Source organism: Oryza sativa, chromosome 3, assembly GCF_034140825.1.
Source record: "Oryza sativa Japonica Group chromosome 3, ASM3414082v1".
Classification (NCBI taxonomy): Eukaryota; Viridiplantae; Streptophyta; class Magnoliopsida; order Poales; family Poaceae; genus Oryza; species Oryza sativa.
The window spans coordinates 9,884,912-9,902,818 of NC_089037.1; the positions used below are offsets into that span (position 1 = coordinate 9,884,912).

General features: G+C 45.8%; 2 protein-coding genes across 3 annotated transcripts; one reads left to right on the plus strand and one right to left on the minus strand.

The window, feature by feature from the left end:
• The first annotated feature begins 9,091 nt into the window (after positions 1–9,091).
• LOC4332474 (L-ascorbate peroxidase 1, cytosolic-like) lies at positions 9,092–12,491 on the plus strand. Its single transcript, NM_001402136.1, has 9 exons — positions 9,092–9,287; positions 9,383–9,557; positions 9,652–9,717; positions 11,074–11,122; positions 11,456–11,541; positions 11,628–11,707; positions 11,803–11,905; positions 12,023–12,081; positions 12,168–12,491. Exons 1-9 carry the CDS (start codon positions 9,169–9,171, stop codon positions 12,181–12,183), a joined length of 753 nt encoding a protein of 250 aa, NP_001389065.1. The 5' UTR covers positions 9,092–9,168; the 3' UTR covers positions 12,184–12,491.
• Positions 12,492–13,464: 973 nt separating this feature from the next.
• Positions 13,465–16,238, minus strand: LOC4332475 (mitogen-activated protein kinase 5-like). Of its 2 annotated transcripts, NM_001402137.1 has the most exons (6): positions 15,810–16,238; positions 15,366–15,495; positions 15,114–15,251; positions 14,650–14,982; positions 14,382–14,565; positions 13,465–13,851 (listed from the first exon to the last, which is right to left on the minus strand). In NM_001402137.1, the coding sequence occupies exons 1-6, from the start codon at positions 15,959–15,961 to the stop codon at positions 13,679–13,681; spliced, it is 1,110 nt and encodes a 369-aa protein (NP_001389066.1). In that variant the 5' UTR covers positions 15,962–16,238; the 3' UTR covers positions 13,465–13,678. The 2 variants fall into 2 exon arrangements, with proteins under 2 accessions (NP_001389066.1, XP_015630495.1); XM_015775009.3 differs by having other exon boundaries at positions 13,487–13,851; positions 14,382–14,982; positions 15,810–16,065.
• Positions 16,239–17,907: the final 1,669 nt, after the last annotated feature.

The following is a 17,907-nucleotide window of genomic DNA, read 5'->3' on the forward strand; positions in this document are numbered from 1 at the left end:
TACCAGTCTTTTAGAGTGTCTTTCAGCCAGAACACGTTTTTACGATGTCTACTAGCAAATTACATAAAATTTGAGTGTCCTGTAGCAAAATTTTGCCTATATTGAATCCCACAGGTAATTAAAACTCACGTATTACTCAAAACACATGTTTAGATGGATCACATAAAAAATATAGGATTTTAATATTATATATTATTTAGATTGCGTGGGAATAGACAATGAAAGAGAATTACATGTAGATTGAGGTCTAGAATACATTCCAAATGAATCTTGTAGCTCAAAATCATACAAACCAAACAACATCGAATGATAAAGGCATAAAGGAATAGCTATGGGCGCGTTTGATTATTACTCCATATAATGGTTTCAACTTTACCTACTGACGACTCTTAAATGGATATAGTATTCACTACCTTGATTGAAAATTTTACACTTATGTTTAAATGTAATATTTTGATAATCTGTCATCTTCTAAGTTTTTTTTTGGAAAAAGATAATTGGTCACAGTTTTAAGACAAATAGCAAATATAACTGATGACGTTTATTTATAAATGGAGGTGATGTTTGTTTCTACTGTTTATAAGTTCAAGACATGTGACCTTTGTTAAAAAAAACTTTAAGGTAAACTTTTTACACTTTTAACAATCAAAAAGCAAGATCATGAGACCTTATCCTAGTTTTATTTTTTTTTCCAGTTTCATAATACTAATACTAGGTGGTGCATAATCGATTACTTCATTTGTACTATAAAAGCAAACTTAGCACACATCCTAATTGTAGGATATGACACATCTCATATTAGGTTTATTTTTTTATAGGAGTTGCTATATTCAGGACAGTAGAAGGAGTAACATAACTAAACCTTGCTAAAACTCAGTCCTAATTTGGTCGTCGACTATAGGGACGTGCTACTTTGGTGGACTTTGGAGAAAACCATGTAGCTGACGGCTGAATTGGACTGTCCCCGACCGTTGTCTCATTCAGAGTATGGAGTTCCTTTCTTGGACTGTCAAGAAGAAAAGATGGCCCATGACTAGAATTCTAGAAAGCCTCACCATTATCTGGCTTTTGGGCCAATTCGTCTAGCTAAGCCCACAAGATGGCAGGGGTCCTCAACTATAGCTCCAATCTAAATCATATCCCAATACCGCAATACCATATATCTCGACCATCAACCCTCAACTATTAAAATTAGTGTGATTTGGCTTTCTATGTAGCTTTGGAGAGTGCTTTCGCTAACGTGGTGCTTTCACTTAGTTTGACTGGTAACTCAACGCATGGGTCCTGCATGACAATGACTCCTTTTTTTTCCTTCTCTTTCATCTCTCTCTCTCCTCACTCCTCTCTTCACCGGTGACATGGGTAGGAGGCGTTGGCGCCGTTGCTCTGTCTCACTCCCTTCCGCCTCCCTCCACCCTACCTCGCTCCATTCCGGTCGCGGTCACCGCTTACCTCGTCGTCGTTGCCGCGACGGCCGTCCATATCACAGAGCGGGGACGAGGACCAGCGGCTGGGAACAAGCTACCTATCTTCTCCGGCACCTTCCATCATGCCATCGTAATCTCCGCCGCCGGAATCATCCCGCCGGCAACTGCGATACTATCCGCACAAGAGGTCGACGTCATCGCGGCGCCCAACTCGCTCCCTTCTTGCCGTGGCCGCCGCACACGATGCAAAGCGGTGATGAGGAACGGCGCCCACCACAACCCTTGCGAGCTGCTCACCGACAGCGACAACGATGCCTCCCCGTCCTGGACACCCTTCCTCGCCCACCGACAGTGATGGTGACACCTCCCTATGACCGACGCCCTTCCTCGCCCGCCCATGATGACCCCCTACCATCTCCGCCCATCGCGACCTCCCCTGCTTCGAGCTCCAGGCTCCACAGCGGAGGAAAGGAGGCGGTGGTCGACGACATAGACCGGAGGCGGCGGCAGCATGGCCGCGGAGCATATTGGCAGTGAGGGCCCCCGGAGAGTGCGGAGGCGAAGGCAGCGGACGGCTGGGCCTGCCGAAGCGCCACCGCTTCCATCGTGCCTACATCACTATCAAGCTCATCCGTCGTGAGCTAGCTTCTCGTTGTCGGCGTCGCGGTCCGAGGCTGTCGCCGAGGGAGGAGAAGGGAGAGGCACGCCGGCGCAGGGCAGGGAGAGGAAGGTGGAAGGAGAGAGAGAGAGAGGTGGTGCCGCCTAGCTCCTTGTAGCTGCTTCCTCCTTGTCCTCCCCTGTGTTCTCCGGCTCGCTACCGCCATTCCCTCGTCATCCCAACATTTGCTGCCAACCGACCACAAGCTTGGCGCCGCACTCTTCCACTTTGCCTCGGTGGCCAGCGCTGAGCAGACCCTTCCCCTTGCCTCACCTCCCCACCGCCACTCCGGGCCCACCCCACCGCTGCTGCCGCTCTAGTTCTCCCTGCAAACGGCCGAAGAGGGAGAGATGAGAGAGAGAAGGAGGAGGAGCAAGGGAATGAGAAAGAGATGATGACATATCGGTCCCACAATATTCGTGTTTGTGAATGACGAATGGATCCCGCATTTAAAATTTATAATACTTTATGAGTACCACATCAACGCCACGTAGGACAAAGACTGGGTCAATACCGCCACATAGTCATCACATCAGCGAAACTGCTGTCCAATATAAGGTCGATATATCCGATATTGTGGTTTAGAGATATGAATCAAATTTGCCACTAGTTAAGAGAGTCAAAGTTAACTTATTCCAACCCCCTAAAACATGCATGTAGCTGCATCGTGAGGCTCTGTTTAGTTCGCGAGACGAAAAGTTTTGGCGTGTCACATTGTATATATGGACACACATTTGATTGCGTTTAATAACAAAACAAATTACAGATTCCGCCCGTAAACTGCGAGATGAATTTATTAATCATAATTAATCCGTTTTTAGCAAATGTTTACTGTAGCATTATATTGTCAAATCATAGCGTAATTAGGCTTAAAAGATTTGTCTCGTAATTTACAAGCAATCTGTGTAATTATTTTTTTTCTATATTTAATGTTTTATGTATGTGTCTAAATATTTGATGTGTCATGTGACGGTGAAAATTTTTTGTTTGGGACTATACAGGGCCTGAACTCGCGTCGCCTTTGAGGTTTGAGCAAGGCAAACAAACTGCGAAACAAAGCTTAGGGGGTGTTTAGATGGGGCTAAAATTTTTTTAGCCCATGTCACATCAGATGTTTGAACGCTAATTTAGAGTATTAAACATAGACTAATAAAAAAACTAATTTTATAAATAAGAGCTAATCCGCGAGACGAATTTTTTAAGCCTAATTAATCTATAATTATCAAAAGTTTACTGTAGCATCACATTGTCAAAATCATGACGTAATTAGACTTAAAAGATTCGTCTCGCAAATTAGTCCAATGTTATGAAATGAGTTTTATAATTAGTAAATGTTTAATGCTCTAAATTAGTGTACAAACATCCGATATGACAGGGATGGAATAAGTCCATGAAAACCAAACACCCCGTTAATCCCGATACATCTGATACCTGAGATGCCCGACCATGGCTGGGAATATGCGATCTCGGGCGCAACAGTAGGCCCGATGTACGTTGTCCTTCAGTTCAGTGCGGTGGATCAGAATTCAGAACACGGGAGCCGCAGCCCGCAGCTGCCCGCGCGATTTGCGTATAGTCCGCGTCACGCGCGTGGCCGTGCGAGTGTACGTACGAACTGCGACCGCGAGGGGTACTGCGAGTGGGCGTCAGGGGCATGGTGCGACAGCATATTTGACGTGGCCGGGTCACTTTCTCATGGCGCACTGTCATCCTCCCCAGTCCCCACTCCGCTGTCGCGTTTGATTTAGTTTGATTCTTTGAATGTTTGATGCGGTTGGTGCCGGTGCGGATGCATCCAAACCGGTTAGCCGAGGCGCAGGCGCGCAGCTCTCGCTCTCGTCTTCTTTTTTTTTTGCCGCCCGAGGCGTGTACCAATCTCGCTTCGCCGCCGGCTAGGTGATCAATTGGTGATAGCCTGATAGGAAGATAAGGTCCTCGCCGTTGTCAATCCCTTTCCCTGATACCCTGGCTTTATTCTCATCTTTTTCAACTCCTTTTTTTCGGGGGGTTATTGTATTGTATGGCGGGTGTGCCACACATGTGTTAAGCTTCTCCGCTTAAACTAAAACTTGCGATCTAATATAAGCTTGCACCGTGTATATAATAGTACTGCTTAGTGGCAGACATGATTTATGCAATTGATATAGGAATCTAGTAACCATAAAAATACCCACTACTCAGTTAAAAACATGGCGAAAGGGCCATAACTCAAGTAATTCCACAAGTGCCTTGCCGGATCTGATATTTGTTGGAGTTTGATTGAGTTTTTAGTCTTGGCGTAAACAAGATTACATCTGCTTAATTGATCTCAACTCTGACCTACTTATGAAGCCATTGTTATTCTACTTGTGGTTCTTCCTCCCTTATTTCTTCCCATTCTTTTTTTTTGGTTTCTCTGTTTACAGCATAGGGAAGCAAGAGCGTCAGTTAGATCTACTTGAAATCGTCAGCATTCTCTGTTGATGTAAACCCTTCTGAAAATTGCAACGACACTAGTTGGAGACCGTCATATGAACCTCTTTCAGCGTCTATATCGATTGAGCGATTTAGGTTTATAATTTGGCGTAGATTCATTTTCTATTTGTATATCGATCATCGATCACACAAATAAATTTTATTCTTTTCTTTTCTTAACCGGGAAGGACATGACGACGGTTTTGCCTTCTCCCTAATTATTTTCGGCAGTGGGCCGATAAAATCGATCAACAACATTGATCTTTTTGTTTGGAAAGATGGTATAGTATGAATCAAACCTTTGTTATGAAAATATTTTATAGAAAAATTCACTATATGATAAAAATCCCTTTAGGCCTGGTTTGGTTCCAACTTTTTCTTCAAACTTTTCCATTACATCAAAACTTTCCTCACACATAAACTTCCAACTTTGCCATCACATCGTTCTAATTTCAACCAAACTTCCAATTTTGACGTGAACTAAACACACCTTTAGAATCTATCTTTTCCTTTGTTCTAAATAGACATGAACATTCCTAGGGCAACCACAATGTAGCAATAGGAGGAGATCTTAAGCCTCTAAAGTAATATTTATACATTGTGTAAGTAGTTCATATAATACTTCTTAGGAAAAAGTACGAATTACCCCCTGAACAATTGCGGTCGTCCGATTTACCCCCCCTAACTTCAATATCAATTATTTTAAACCCTAAACTTTATAAACCAGATGAATTACCCCCCGGGCGATTCAAGGCAGTTTTAATCCTACGTGGATGCATACATTGCACTCTAGTCAGTAAAACAAATAAAAAATATATGGGACCCTACTTGTCAGCCAAAACAAATAAAAAATGGTGGGACCCACTTATCAACCCAGTCGGCGGAGACAGGCGGTGGGTAGCGCCGGTGGGCGTCGGCGCGGGGACGGCCGGTGGGCAGCGGCGCGCGGGGTCGAGCCGATCGTCAGCGCGCACGGCGGCGCACGGGGATGGCCGGTGGGCAGTGGCGCGCGGGAGTGGGCTGACCGTCGGCGCACTCGGCGGCGCGCGGGGAGGGGGAGCGGAGGTGGATTGGGAAGGGGAGGAAATGGAAGTGGAATGAGAGGTCGAAGGGGAGCGAGCTCCGCGCACGGCGGAGGACATGGCGGTGAGGCGGGCGCCGGCCTCCATCTCCGTTGGCCATCGCCGACTGCCCGGTCCGCCTTCGCCTCATCCACTGGTGCGAAGCTCGCTCCCTAGCTGCTACTTCGGCAGCCGCCTTCCTCCCGCCACAGCGCCGCACCCCGCGGCAGCCTCCCGCGACGCCGCCGGTCGCCGGCCGCCCGAGCTCGCCCCGCACCCCACCGCGGCCTCCTCGCCTGTCACTTGCCGCCCGCAGCCGCCTCCGCACCCGCCGCCGCCGCCGCCTCCGTGCCCGCCTGCCTCCGGCCTCGGCTCCTTGCCCGCCACCTGCAGCCGCCTCTACCCGGCCCGCCGACCTCGCCTCTGCACCCGCCAGCCGCGGCCTTGGCTCCTCGCCCGCCTCCGGCCTCGGCTCCGCGCCCGCCAGCTGCCTCTGCTCGCTGACAGAGAGAGAGAGGGGGGAGGAGAGAAAAAAATATGCTTACATGTGGGCCCCACCTGTTTTTATTTGTTTTTGCTGACTGTGTCGCCATGTGTGTGCCACGTAGGCTGAAAACTGCTTCGAATGGAGTTAGGGTGGTAATTTATCCGGTTTTAAAAGTTTAGGGTGTCAAATGTCCAGTATTGTAGTTTAGGGGGGTATATAGTACTTTTTCCTACTTTTTAGGATGACGAGCTATTCATATACATAATGCTTACCTACAAGAATAAAATAGGATTACTTTGTCTCCTCTCTTTCTCCTCTTCCGTCTCACATGCCATCGACATTGACACTGAGTTTGTTCGAGTTCAACATTTTGCCATCGACATTGTCTCCTTCTATAATATACCTGCGACTTTATCAATTGTTCTACAATCGCCATTGGACTGGACACTATTTTCAAAATTACCCAAAATACCCTTATAGACATACAAGGTTATCAATTGATTTATCCTATTAGAAGTTTCAAAAGAATATGAAAATTTTTATATGACCTCCTTACACAACATGAAAGTTTGTATAGAAGTTTCGAGTTTTTTACATTTATATATTTTTTTAAAAAATGTAACTCATTTGTTATATGATATATAAAATACATTTTATTAATTTTTTAATATAAATCATCTTTCATACACTACATAAGATATTTTTTGCTATTACCTCTCGTATAAACAAATTTTCTCTCATATACCACATAAAAATATATTTTTTTTCTAAAAACTAAATATACCAGAAAAAACTTGAAACGTATATACAAACTTTCATGTTGTGTAACAAGGCCATATAAAAATTTTCATATTTTTTTGAAACTTCTAATGAGATAAATCAATTGTTAATCTTGTTTGTCTCTAAGGGTATTTTGGGTATTTTTGAGAAGAAGGTCCAGCCCAATAGCGTATTGTAGAATAATTGATAAAGTCGTTGGTTTATTATAGAAAAAGATAATGTTAATGGTAAATTATTGAAGTCGAACAAACCCAGTGATATAGAATAGATTCTCTCATTAAGTTGGCATTGAGCATGCTCAAAATGGGACTGGCAGCGCTCACCATCAACGTGGACGTCCTTGCATTTTTCAAAGCTCGTGATGTATACGTAAGTGAGAGAATATACATAGATAGAAAAAGGCAACACACCTGTAGTGCGGAATCTGACTTTAAGATTTTCGTTTTTTGGGGTGTGAAAGGTAACAAAAGGAAGCTATGCCATTCCACTTAAACGACCCTTTCAATGGCTGCCGCCAGCTAAGGGTGTGTTTAGTTGGAGAAAATAAAATTTTTGGGTGTCACATCGGACGTTTGACCGGATGTCGGAAGGAGTTTTCGGACACGAATGAAAAAACTAATTTCAGAACTCGTCGGGAAACCGCGAGACGAATCTTTTGAGCCTAATTAAGCCGTCATTAGTACATGTGGGTTACTGTAGCATTTATGGTTAATCACAGACTAATTAGGCTCAAAAGATTCGTCTCGTTATTTCCCATATAACTGTGCAATTAGATTTTCTTTTTATTTAAATTTAATACTCTATGCATGTGTCCAAAGATTCGATGTGATGTTTTTGGGAAAACTTTTTGGGAACTAAAAGGCCCTAACTGAAATATAGACTCGAAATTTTTGGGACGCACCAGCTGACTGACTATGAGATCAAGCATGCAAAATTTTTGGGACGCATGCAAAATTTCCATATGAGATCAAGCTCCCAAATGAGAAAAGGATCCAAGGGAAGACGCACATGGCACAAGAAGATGAAAAATTTGGACCAAACTACCGAAATGAGAAACGAATCAGCTCAGGTATTCCGGTGTACCCACGGCCCATCATCTCATCTGCCAGTCGTACCGTTCTTCCTTCGTTCACCATGGACAAAATAATAAAAAATGTACAGCACTTTCACCGTACCAAACACATGTGCTGCCTAGGGATGGCGATGGAGAGGTACGAGTAGTAAATGTTGGTTAGTTGCGTGGATCCCACCTTCCACGGGAGGAGTACATAGCCAGGGCAAACCCTAGTTTCCGTGTCTAACTTTTACTGTCTGTCTTATATGAATTTTTTTTATAATTTGTATTTTTATTGTTGTTAGATGATAAAACGTGATTAATATTTTATGCGTGACTTATCTTTTTAATTTTTTTCATAATTTTTTCAAATAAGACGGATGGTCAAACGTTGGACACGGAAACCATGGTTTGTCTTTTTTTGGACGGAGGGAGTATTTTTTAAGTTACCTTCAAACTTCTATAAATTTCATTGCATGGAGTATTAAATAAGAATGAAAAACACCAATTACACAGTTTACATGGAAATTACGAGACGAATCTTTTAAGCCTAATTACACTATGATTTAATAATGTGATGCTAAAGTAAAACATTTACTAATGACAAATTAATTATACTTAATAAATTTATCTCGTAGTTTACAGACGAAATCTATAATTTATTTTGTTATTAGGTAACGTTAATACCTCAAATGTGTCTTCGTATACTTAAAAAAAAAGTGTAATTTTGGCACACGAACTAAATACGACCAGTAATTAATTACTGACAGCAATAGTAGGATCGGAGGTTGGGGCACACTGCCCGAGAATAGCGGGCCCGGCGTTTTACCGATCCAGCAATTTCAGGATCGGTTTCAACAGGATCACCAAACGCCGCGTGCCACGTGTTCAATCAGCCTGTGAGGCGTGAACCGACGCCGTTAACGCCGTATGAAAATGTCCATTATACCCATGTCACCTTCCCCCAAAGTTTTTGGCCCCCGTCTCCGGCGACCAATCAGGGCCATCCAAATATGCAACGTCGGATCGCGTGATCTGGGATCGACGGCCAGGAGGCGCCCTACTGGAAGCTTCCATTGTCTCTTGTACTGCACCAGTGGCACCGTCCTCCAGTCCTCATCCTCCTCTCGGCCGGGGGCCCATATAAACCCCCAAGGGGAGCGTGGCTTCCATTCGCCCAAGCCTTTCGAGTCGTCTTCTCCCCTTCTTCTCCTCCTCCTCCTCGATTCGGAGCTCCACCCGCAGCCATGGCTAAGAACTACCCCGTCGTGAGCGCCGAGTACCAGGAGGCCGTCGAGAAGGCCAGGCAGAAGCTGCGCGCCCTCATCGCCGAGAAGAGCTGCGCCCCTCTCATGCTCCGCCTCGCGTAAGCCGTCGCCCTCGCACTCGCTCGCTTCTAGGTTTTGTGTAGAGGCGGATTTCCGTAGACTGATCCGGTTTTTGTGGAGACGGATCGCGCAGGTGGCACTCGGCGGGGACGTTCGACGTGTCGTCGAAGACCGGGGGCCCGTTCGGGACGATGAAGACCCCGGCGGAGCTGTCGCACGCCGCCAACGCGGGGCTGGACATCGCGGTGCGGATGCTCGAGCCCATCAAGGAGGAGATACCCACCATCTCCTACGCCGATTTCTACCAGGTTCGCCGCGAGCCCCGGATAGATCTGGATGGACGGCCCCGATCTGGTCAAACGGACGTGGTTCTGATGTTTTTTCCCCGTTGTTTTTGCGCAGCTTGCCGGAGTTGTGGCCGTCGAGGTGTCCGGTGGACCTGCCGTCCCCTTCCACCCAGGAAGGGAGGTGAGATTTCCTATTACCTTTCAACTCTTGGGGTTTTTCTCAGGGTTCTAGTTAGGCCTTGATATGGCAGTGGTAAACTGGATGGCGTGTGGATTTGTTTGTGATGCCACGAGATTAGTCGTAATTTGTTAGTGCTCCATTGATGTGTGTGCTTTTCATTTGTGGGGACTGGGGGTTGGTGGTTCCTAGAGAGTAGACAAAGTGATCACCACTAATCTAAGGCCAGCAGTATAATAATATTTTAACAGTACGGACTTTTCTATATTATATACCCGGATAATACCGTCAAATTGGGTTTGTTCGTATTCTTGTTGGTGGGTCGGCGTTACTTGACATCCTCTAGATCTAGAGGTGGTTAAATATCCGTGACCTCATTTACATTTCCGTAAGACCTTGTTTATTTACCATAAACATGCTAATTGTTATTTTTTAGTTATTGTTGGCTCATGTGTTTGTGTCAGTTGAGTCACATAGGATTCATTTTCATGCATGCTGTATGGTGTGAAGTTTGTTATCCATTCATGCACAAGGATATTATTTTTAAGGATGTCGCCTTATCCTTTTTCTTTGTAGTCTGGCTATTCTCAAAGTAGTCACTGATTTACCATGGTTGTTTGCGGCATTTCCCTGTTCAGGGTTTTGATAGTTACTGATCTTTCATTTTATCATTTTTATTTTTTACTCAGGATAGTAGTTCTCATCCTAATCGATGTCATACTCTAAACCATGACAAATAAACAATTATTTTCTGAATTAATGGAAGAAGCCTTGGGGACCTGGAAGAAGCCTTGGGGACCGGGGTTGTTTCCGTTCTCTATGCATGATATAGTTTGATCTGTTGGATTGTGCCATGTAGGATATTTGTTGTGCTTTGTGAATATAAACTTAAGAAAGCATCCATTATTTACAAGTCTAGTTGGTTCAGATAAAGTATATTAGGGCCTCCCAACTTATTGCATTGACATAAAATGATAATTAGGGGTTCAATCTGAAGGCAGTTGGAAAGCTTAATGAAAAAACAGTGGGCCGATATATATCTATATGTTATGTTTTAGGAAACTTTAGAAAGGTGACTTGGTGCTTGTTTTAGGATATAATAACTGTTATGGATATATCTTTTTTTATAAATACATAATGTTCAGTAATTATTATGCACCTTCAACAATATCACCGATGATAGTAATATATATCATATATGTAACATTATACAGTGCTTAAAATTTGCTTGTGCATATCTGGCTCATCTTTATATTTATTTCTAAAATGGAGAGATGATTAAGTGTTTTTTTATGTTCCATTTTATATTCATTGTGTTGTTAATTGAGATTGTTTTCATCCTTCCTTGACCTTTTGCAGGACAAACCTGCACCCCCACCTGAGGGCCGTCTTCCTGATGCTACCAAGGGTATGTTGCCAGTTTACACTACTAGTCTCTTCCAGGAACTATAGAAACATTCACCACTATTGCCATAAAAGAAACCCTTGCAAATAAGTCATCCTTTAAAATGTTTTTGTTTCTGCAATAGTTGAGGTGTTATTTCTGTGTAGCACATCTAAAATGCTTAGTTATGGTAGAAGTTTTTCCCACTGCACACTTGACAAATGATTCCTGTGTTGTTGTAGGCATGTTGTATTTTTCTGCATGCTTCATTTCTGATATGATCCTGCTTTGACCTTGTTCTAGTAAACCTCATGTAAAGCACCATTGCTTACACTTTGAGCTTGATTGCTTTACCAGGTTCTGACCACCTAAGGCAGGTCTTCGGTGCGCAGATGGGCTTGAGTGATCAGGACATTGTTGCCCTCTCTGGCGGTCACACCCTGGTTAGTTTGGCTATTAACCATTGTATGCCTCTGCAGTATGTAGGAGTACATGTTCTAATGTCGGATTTCTGTGCTTTGTTCTGCAGGGAAGGTGCCACAAGGAAAGATCTGGTTTTGAGGGACCTTGGACAAGAAACCCTCTGCAGTTTGACAACTCTTACTTCACGTAAGCGATGTTACGAGTGGTTGAATTTTGTTCTTATGCTGAACAAAGTTGGTAACAAAAATGTTGAACTCATCTCTCCGCGACGATTTTAATAGGGAGCTTCTGAGTGGTGACAAGGAGGGCCTTCTTCAGCTTCCTAGTGACAAAGCCCTGCTGAGTGACCCTGCCTTCCGCCCACTCGTCGAGAAATATGCTGCAGTATGTCTCCTATCAATCATCATCTTGTGTTCCACGTTTTGCATCTTGTGTTCCTCGTTTTGCAGAGATATGCCAGAACATGATACTGATTGTGTTTTTTTTCCCCAATTCTGCTAGGATGAGAAGGCTTTCTTTGAAGACTACAAGGAGGCCCACCTCAAGCTCTCCGAACTGGGGTGAGTAATGGTTTGTCAATCCATTTATCGTGTTATCTTTCATGACAACAAGGTCATGGTAGCTAATTGTACTCTTGTGATTTCAGGTTCGCTGATGCTTAAGAGGTTTCTAGTCTACTACTGCTAGTACATTGCCCGTGGTACTCTTGTTTTGCATCTAGGCTAGGGCCAGTGTGAACCAGCAGACTACCACTGTGAGTCGCCTCTGTAATAAAATTTGTTCGGCCTATGGCCATCCTCAGTACGTTGTCAATGTCTCGGTGGGCTGTTATGCTCAACTGCAATGCTGCATCCACTGAAACCTCTTTCTAGATGTGTTGGTATGAAATGCGGTATTGCGTTCCCGATTTCCCCTGCTACTGTCTTGAACCTGCCGTGGTACAATCCTTGTTTGCTGCACTTCATTTTTAGTTCGTTCTAATTCCGCCTGGAATGACTTTTGAGTGCTTCACGGGCTGACTGCCTGACCGTGTTGCTGTACATGCCTACCCCATCAGTTCAAAAAAAAACAATCCTACCTACGAAATTCGTTTTTTATTGGGACAGGACATCGGCTGAGTTTAATTTCAAAATTTTTCAACAAACTTTCAACTTTTCCATCACATCAAAACTTTCCCTATACACGTAAACTTTCAACTTTTCTGTCATATCGTTTCAATTTCAACCAAACTTTTAATTTTGATGTGAACTAAACCCACCCATCATTGGATGGACTTGGCAAAACATGGCTTGACCATTGAGATCGTTTTGGGGATTTTGTTCAGTCAGCTCTTCCATGGTGTCTATCAGAAGAGTTGGGGCCGTACAACGCAAATTATTTCCCAGATGGTGTTGATATCATCAATGATCATGGCAATTTGGCAAACCATTTCTTATTTCCCAGATGGGGTTGGTATAATAATTAATCATGGCAACCCCATTTGTTTGGTGCTAACTTGATGAAACATGAATGCCCTCAACCTCAACAGATGGGCTCCAGTCCGGCCGGCGCCGGCCAGCACTCGGTCAACACAATATGGGCACGAGTGGGGCTCAAGGAAGTGTGGGGCGCAGCACAAGGAGCCAAGAGACAAGGAGTCATGTTGGTCCTTTCAGTTTCAGGCAAAAAAGGAACCGAAAGGAGCCAAGGATCGGACCCTTTCGAAGCTTTTTTGACCATTTCGTCCGACTTGCAAGGCAGGCCCAGAAACAAAAATAACCCAACTGTCTAGTGGTAATATCATTTGGGATCTGTTAGGATTTTCAGTTCGAAGAAACTGTCCTGATTCAGAGTTCAGACAAAATACGCCTTCAGTAGTTGGTCCTGCCGCCCCTCGTAGTTTCACTATCGAAAGGGATCGCTGCTGTCGTAATACGTTTGGTTTTGGCAATACAGAAATCAATCTGCTCGCAAAGTATAATATCATAATCCAAAGTTCCAAACCCTTTTATTCGAACATAGTACCATATATCATACAAAGCAGCCACAACTTGCAGAGAATGTGGGTTTCGAACATCAACAAACAAACAAATGCAATGTTCAGTCTACCCGGCTCTCAATCTTGATCATATGTACAAAGCAGGTATAGACGGGATCTCATTTCCATGGTGATTCAATCTAGTACCGGATGTTTGGGTTCATCTCGATCGCTTCGTTGAAGATCAGCTGCTTCATTTGGTCCTCGTTTAGAGCCTTCTGCTCGAAGTCGAAGGAGAAGGGCTCCAGGCAGATGGGCTCATCGGCGATGTCGTGCAATCTCTCTAGGTAAGGATGATCGAGCGCCTCCTCAACTGCATGTCAAGAACGATGTCAGTGAGATATAGTTCTTAAGCACAAATCTTCTGTCATCCTTCTAAACCACTCTGCTATTGTCTAGTGTTTCAAAACTAAGGTCTACTGAACTCTAACCGACAGAGGCTGCAAACGTGCTACCTATTCTACTTCTGCACTACTACACAGTAAAGTAACACAGTCTTTTATCGTCACTTGAGCAACATGCAAAATCGTTGGTAGCCCCAAAGACAGCTAAAAGACGGGTTCCCTTTAAAGTGACGAGATCAAGAGACCGACTGTTCACGGCAAGTAAACATAAAAATAGTTGGGGATGGGTCAAACACCGGCGGCTATATACGCCAGTCAAAGAAGCAGTGCGATAGAAAATACTAGTGCTATACTAGCACACATGCAGTAGCATACTGAACAGGGTACTGTACACAGTACACACTCAGCTAGTAAATTAGTACTTGTAATTTTGGGTACTAATTTTAGTAGTTTAGAAGCAGAGCAGCAAGCACGAGTTGGGTTAGCCCTCTGCACGCACCTGTGATTCTCTGCAGCGGGTTGAAGGTGAGCATCCTCTCGATGAGGTCGAGCGCGGCGGGCTGCACCCGCGGGAACATGCTCGCGAACGTCCGGCGCGGGTACTGCGGCAGGTGCCTCATGTACTTCCTCGCGTCCTCGTTCCGTATGAACCCCAGCTCGTCGTCCGTCGGCGTCCCGATCACCTGATCATGGACCCAACACGATGAGACCCAAGAACAGGTAGCATAATTCAGCGTGTGAGTGTCTACGCTGATTAATTCACTCACCTCGGTGATGAGGCGCATCTGGTGCATGTGGTCCCTGCCGGGGAAGAGCGGCTGGCGGTTGATGAGCTCCATGAAGATGCAGCCGACGGACCAGACGTCGATGGCGGCGGAGTAGTCGGTGGAGTTGAGCAGCAGCTCCGGCGCGCGGTACCACCGGGTGACCACGTACTCCGTCATCATGTCGCTCTCCGACGACGGCCGCGCCAGCCCGAAGTCGCAGATCTTGAGGTCGCAGTTGGCGTTCAGCAGCAGGTTGCTCGGCTTCAGGTCGCGGTGGATCACGTTCGCCGAGTGGATGTACTTGAGCCCCCGCAGGATCTGGTACAGGAAATACTGCAACAACACGGCCGCAATCATACATACGTGACATGAGGAAGATCGAATTGATGTTTCTGCAGCTATCGATTGATTGTGTGATTGATCGATATATGAAAAAAAAAATCATTCGCTCACAGTTCACTCACCTGGCAGTGCTCTTCTGACAGTTCTTGGTTGGAGCGGATGATGTGATGGAGGTCGGTGTCCATGAGCTCCGTGGCGATGTAGACGTCGTTGAACGCCTGAGGGATCGGCGGCGGGATCACATCCCTGATGCCTATGATCTGCGTGTTGTTGTAGCAGTTAGTGACAGATTACCAAATTCAGGTACACGCCGCTGCGTAATTAACCACGTAGTCTTCAGTTCCACTACTAGTTATAGCCTAATAGGAGCTTACGTTCTCGTGGTCGAGGTGCCTGAGGAGCTTGATCTCCCGGAGCGTGCGCTTGGCGTCCATGTCGTTGTTGAACGCGTTGGCGATCTTCTTTATCGCCACCATCTCCCTCGTCTCAAAGTTCATCACGGAGCTGTAGGCACCAGCACACGGAATTCAGAAGAGAAATTAGAAAAACAAAGCACCAAAAAGTACTCCGAATAGACATGCCAACCAGTCAACCACTACGCTGATAATAACTAACTAAAAACCTGCTCAGCTCAGCTGCAGAATCAAATTAATCATCCCTGCTCTAAAAACAGGGGATTAGTAATTGGTCCCAATTACTCCATCCTCTCAACCACTCATCGACGCGTATCAATCAATCAAAAGGAACTGACGAAGGATCGATTAACATGGCAAGAAATCTAGGGCAGGCAGGGAAAAGAGGAATCGGCGTGTGCGTACCAGACGATCCCGTAGGCGCCGCGGCCAATGGGCATGATGGGCGGCTGGTACTTGTTCGTCACCTCGAACTTGTTCCCGAAGATGTCGTAGAGCAGGTACCGGCCGCCGTGCGTCATCGTCGGCCTGAACTCCGCCACCGGCGCCCCGTCCATCCCTAATCCCTCCTCCTCTTCTCTCGCCGCAAGCAGCCGAATTGACAAACCTAATTAACGACCTTATCTGACTCTCTCTCGATTCGCAGAGACAGCAAGGCGATGAGGGAGAGGGGACGAGAGGCGAAGGCAGCTATTAAAAAGGGAAGGGGGCGGCGGTTTGTGAATTGGCACAATTTGTGATCGCTGCTGCTGCTAGTGGCTCTCTCCCCGATCGAGCACGGAGTCCTCGGTCCGGATGAGGAAGGAAGGTGGCAAGAAAGCCAGCGAAGCCCCCGTAGACTCTGCACCACCCTGTACCCGTTTTCGCGCGTGCGTTTCGTCGGCGGGTACAGCGGACGGCGAGGATGGGGGGAGCCCGTGGCGATCGGACGGCGGGGGAGGGCGTTTTCAACGGTCAAACGGCACATGCGGCAGCCACGCCACGCACCAACCGTGAAACTGATTGGCGACGCGGGGGGGTCACGGGCTCACGCGTGTCAACGGGGGGGAAGAGATGCTAGTGGTGTACTGGGTGTGGTGCGTGGATTTCCGGGGTGGGCGATGGGGACGGACCGACGGAGGCGGACGAAGCCGGACGCGGTGCGGTCCGTCGGGTTGGGTTGGGGGCCGGCCGATCCCCCGGTGTTCAGCTGGTGGGTTATGGGTAAAAATGTTCGTGGAAATTTCCGATCAACCGAACATCTTTTCTGTATAAGAGGTGTCACATTTGATTGTATCGTTTTTAGCTATTTATAATTTTTTGTTTCTTTTATTTTTTTACATCAATACTAAATAGTTTAAATGATAAGTATAATTAATTACTAGTCGATCGAGAGGATCAATTTTTTAAAGGAGATGCTACCATTCCGACCGTTTTCACTCCCCGGTGATACGCCGTCCGTTTGCCGCGCGACTGCTTTGGTGCGGACGCGCGCGTTGGTGTCGTTTGATTGACCGGTCGCGTATGCGCCCGTGTGTCCACAGCGGGTTGAGAACCTGGCGTGATGCTGCGTGTCGCGTGAGCGTGACTCGTGCCGTGGAATAACCTTTCCGTCGGGTTGTGCAGGGTGTCGTGAGCGATTCGTTGCCCTGCTAGTACTTCAACGTGTAGTTTTCGCCGTTTTTATTGGAGTTGAGAATACCCTGAAAAAGGTTGGTAAGTCGTGAGTCGTGACCAAAGTAGTAACAACAGCATCAAGTATAACGCCTTTTAGGTTAAAAAGGGAACGGCAAAAGTGGATGGAGAACTGACGTGTTAAGTAAAAACAGACTGACGCTTTACTGAAAGTTACCCACTGATTGTTATTGACTCGTGGCTCCTATTTAACCATAGAAACGAAACGGTCATAACGTAAGATTTCAGGTGGAAGCGAAGCACAACATCCTCCTTTCTTCCACAGTGAAAACGATCGATTTGATATCCACAGTGAGCGCTTGGTCCGTAAGACCGTAAACTCTGGACTTCCACGAGGAAATGAGTCGTCCCCGTCCAGTCCTCCACGGACCACGGCGACGCAACGCACGCCACGCACCCTTTTCCACTGAAGCTGCTGCGTAAGTTCAGAAGAACAAATTCAGAAGAAACACTAGGCAGTGTGGTAAGCAGATGATGTCATCAGGATCAAGTGCCAATAATAAAAACCAGAGAAAGCACAGTTTTAATTCACAGTCGATACGAAGCACCGAGGATGATACTTATCACTGGTAACTCTGTGAGGAGTTTGCGAGAGAAAGCGACAGGGCGGCTCGATGCAGATTTGTTTTTCAAGGAGTTGATGGTGCAGTGCCCCCAATTTGGCACTTCATTATCCCAAGTAATTAAGAAGAATAAGAGGGCTCGGTCGATGAGCAATCGTGTACTACTAACCAATTGATGTGTACTAGACTACTAATGGCCCAGATGATTGGAACAAGGAGGGCTTAGAAACCGAGGTCACATGATTGCGAGCCGAGCCTTTTGCTAT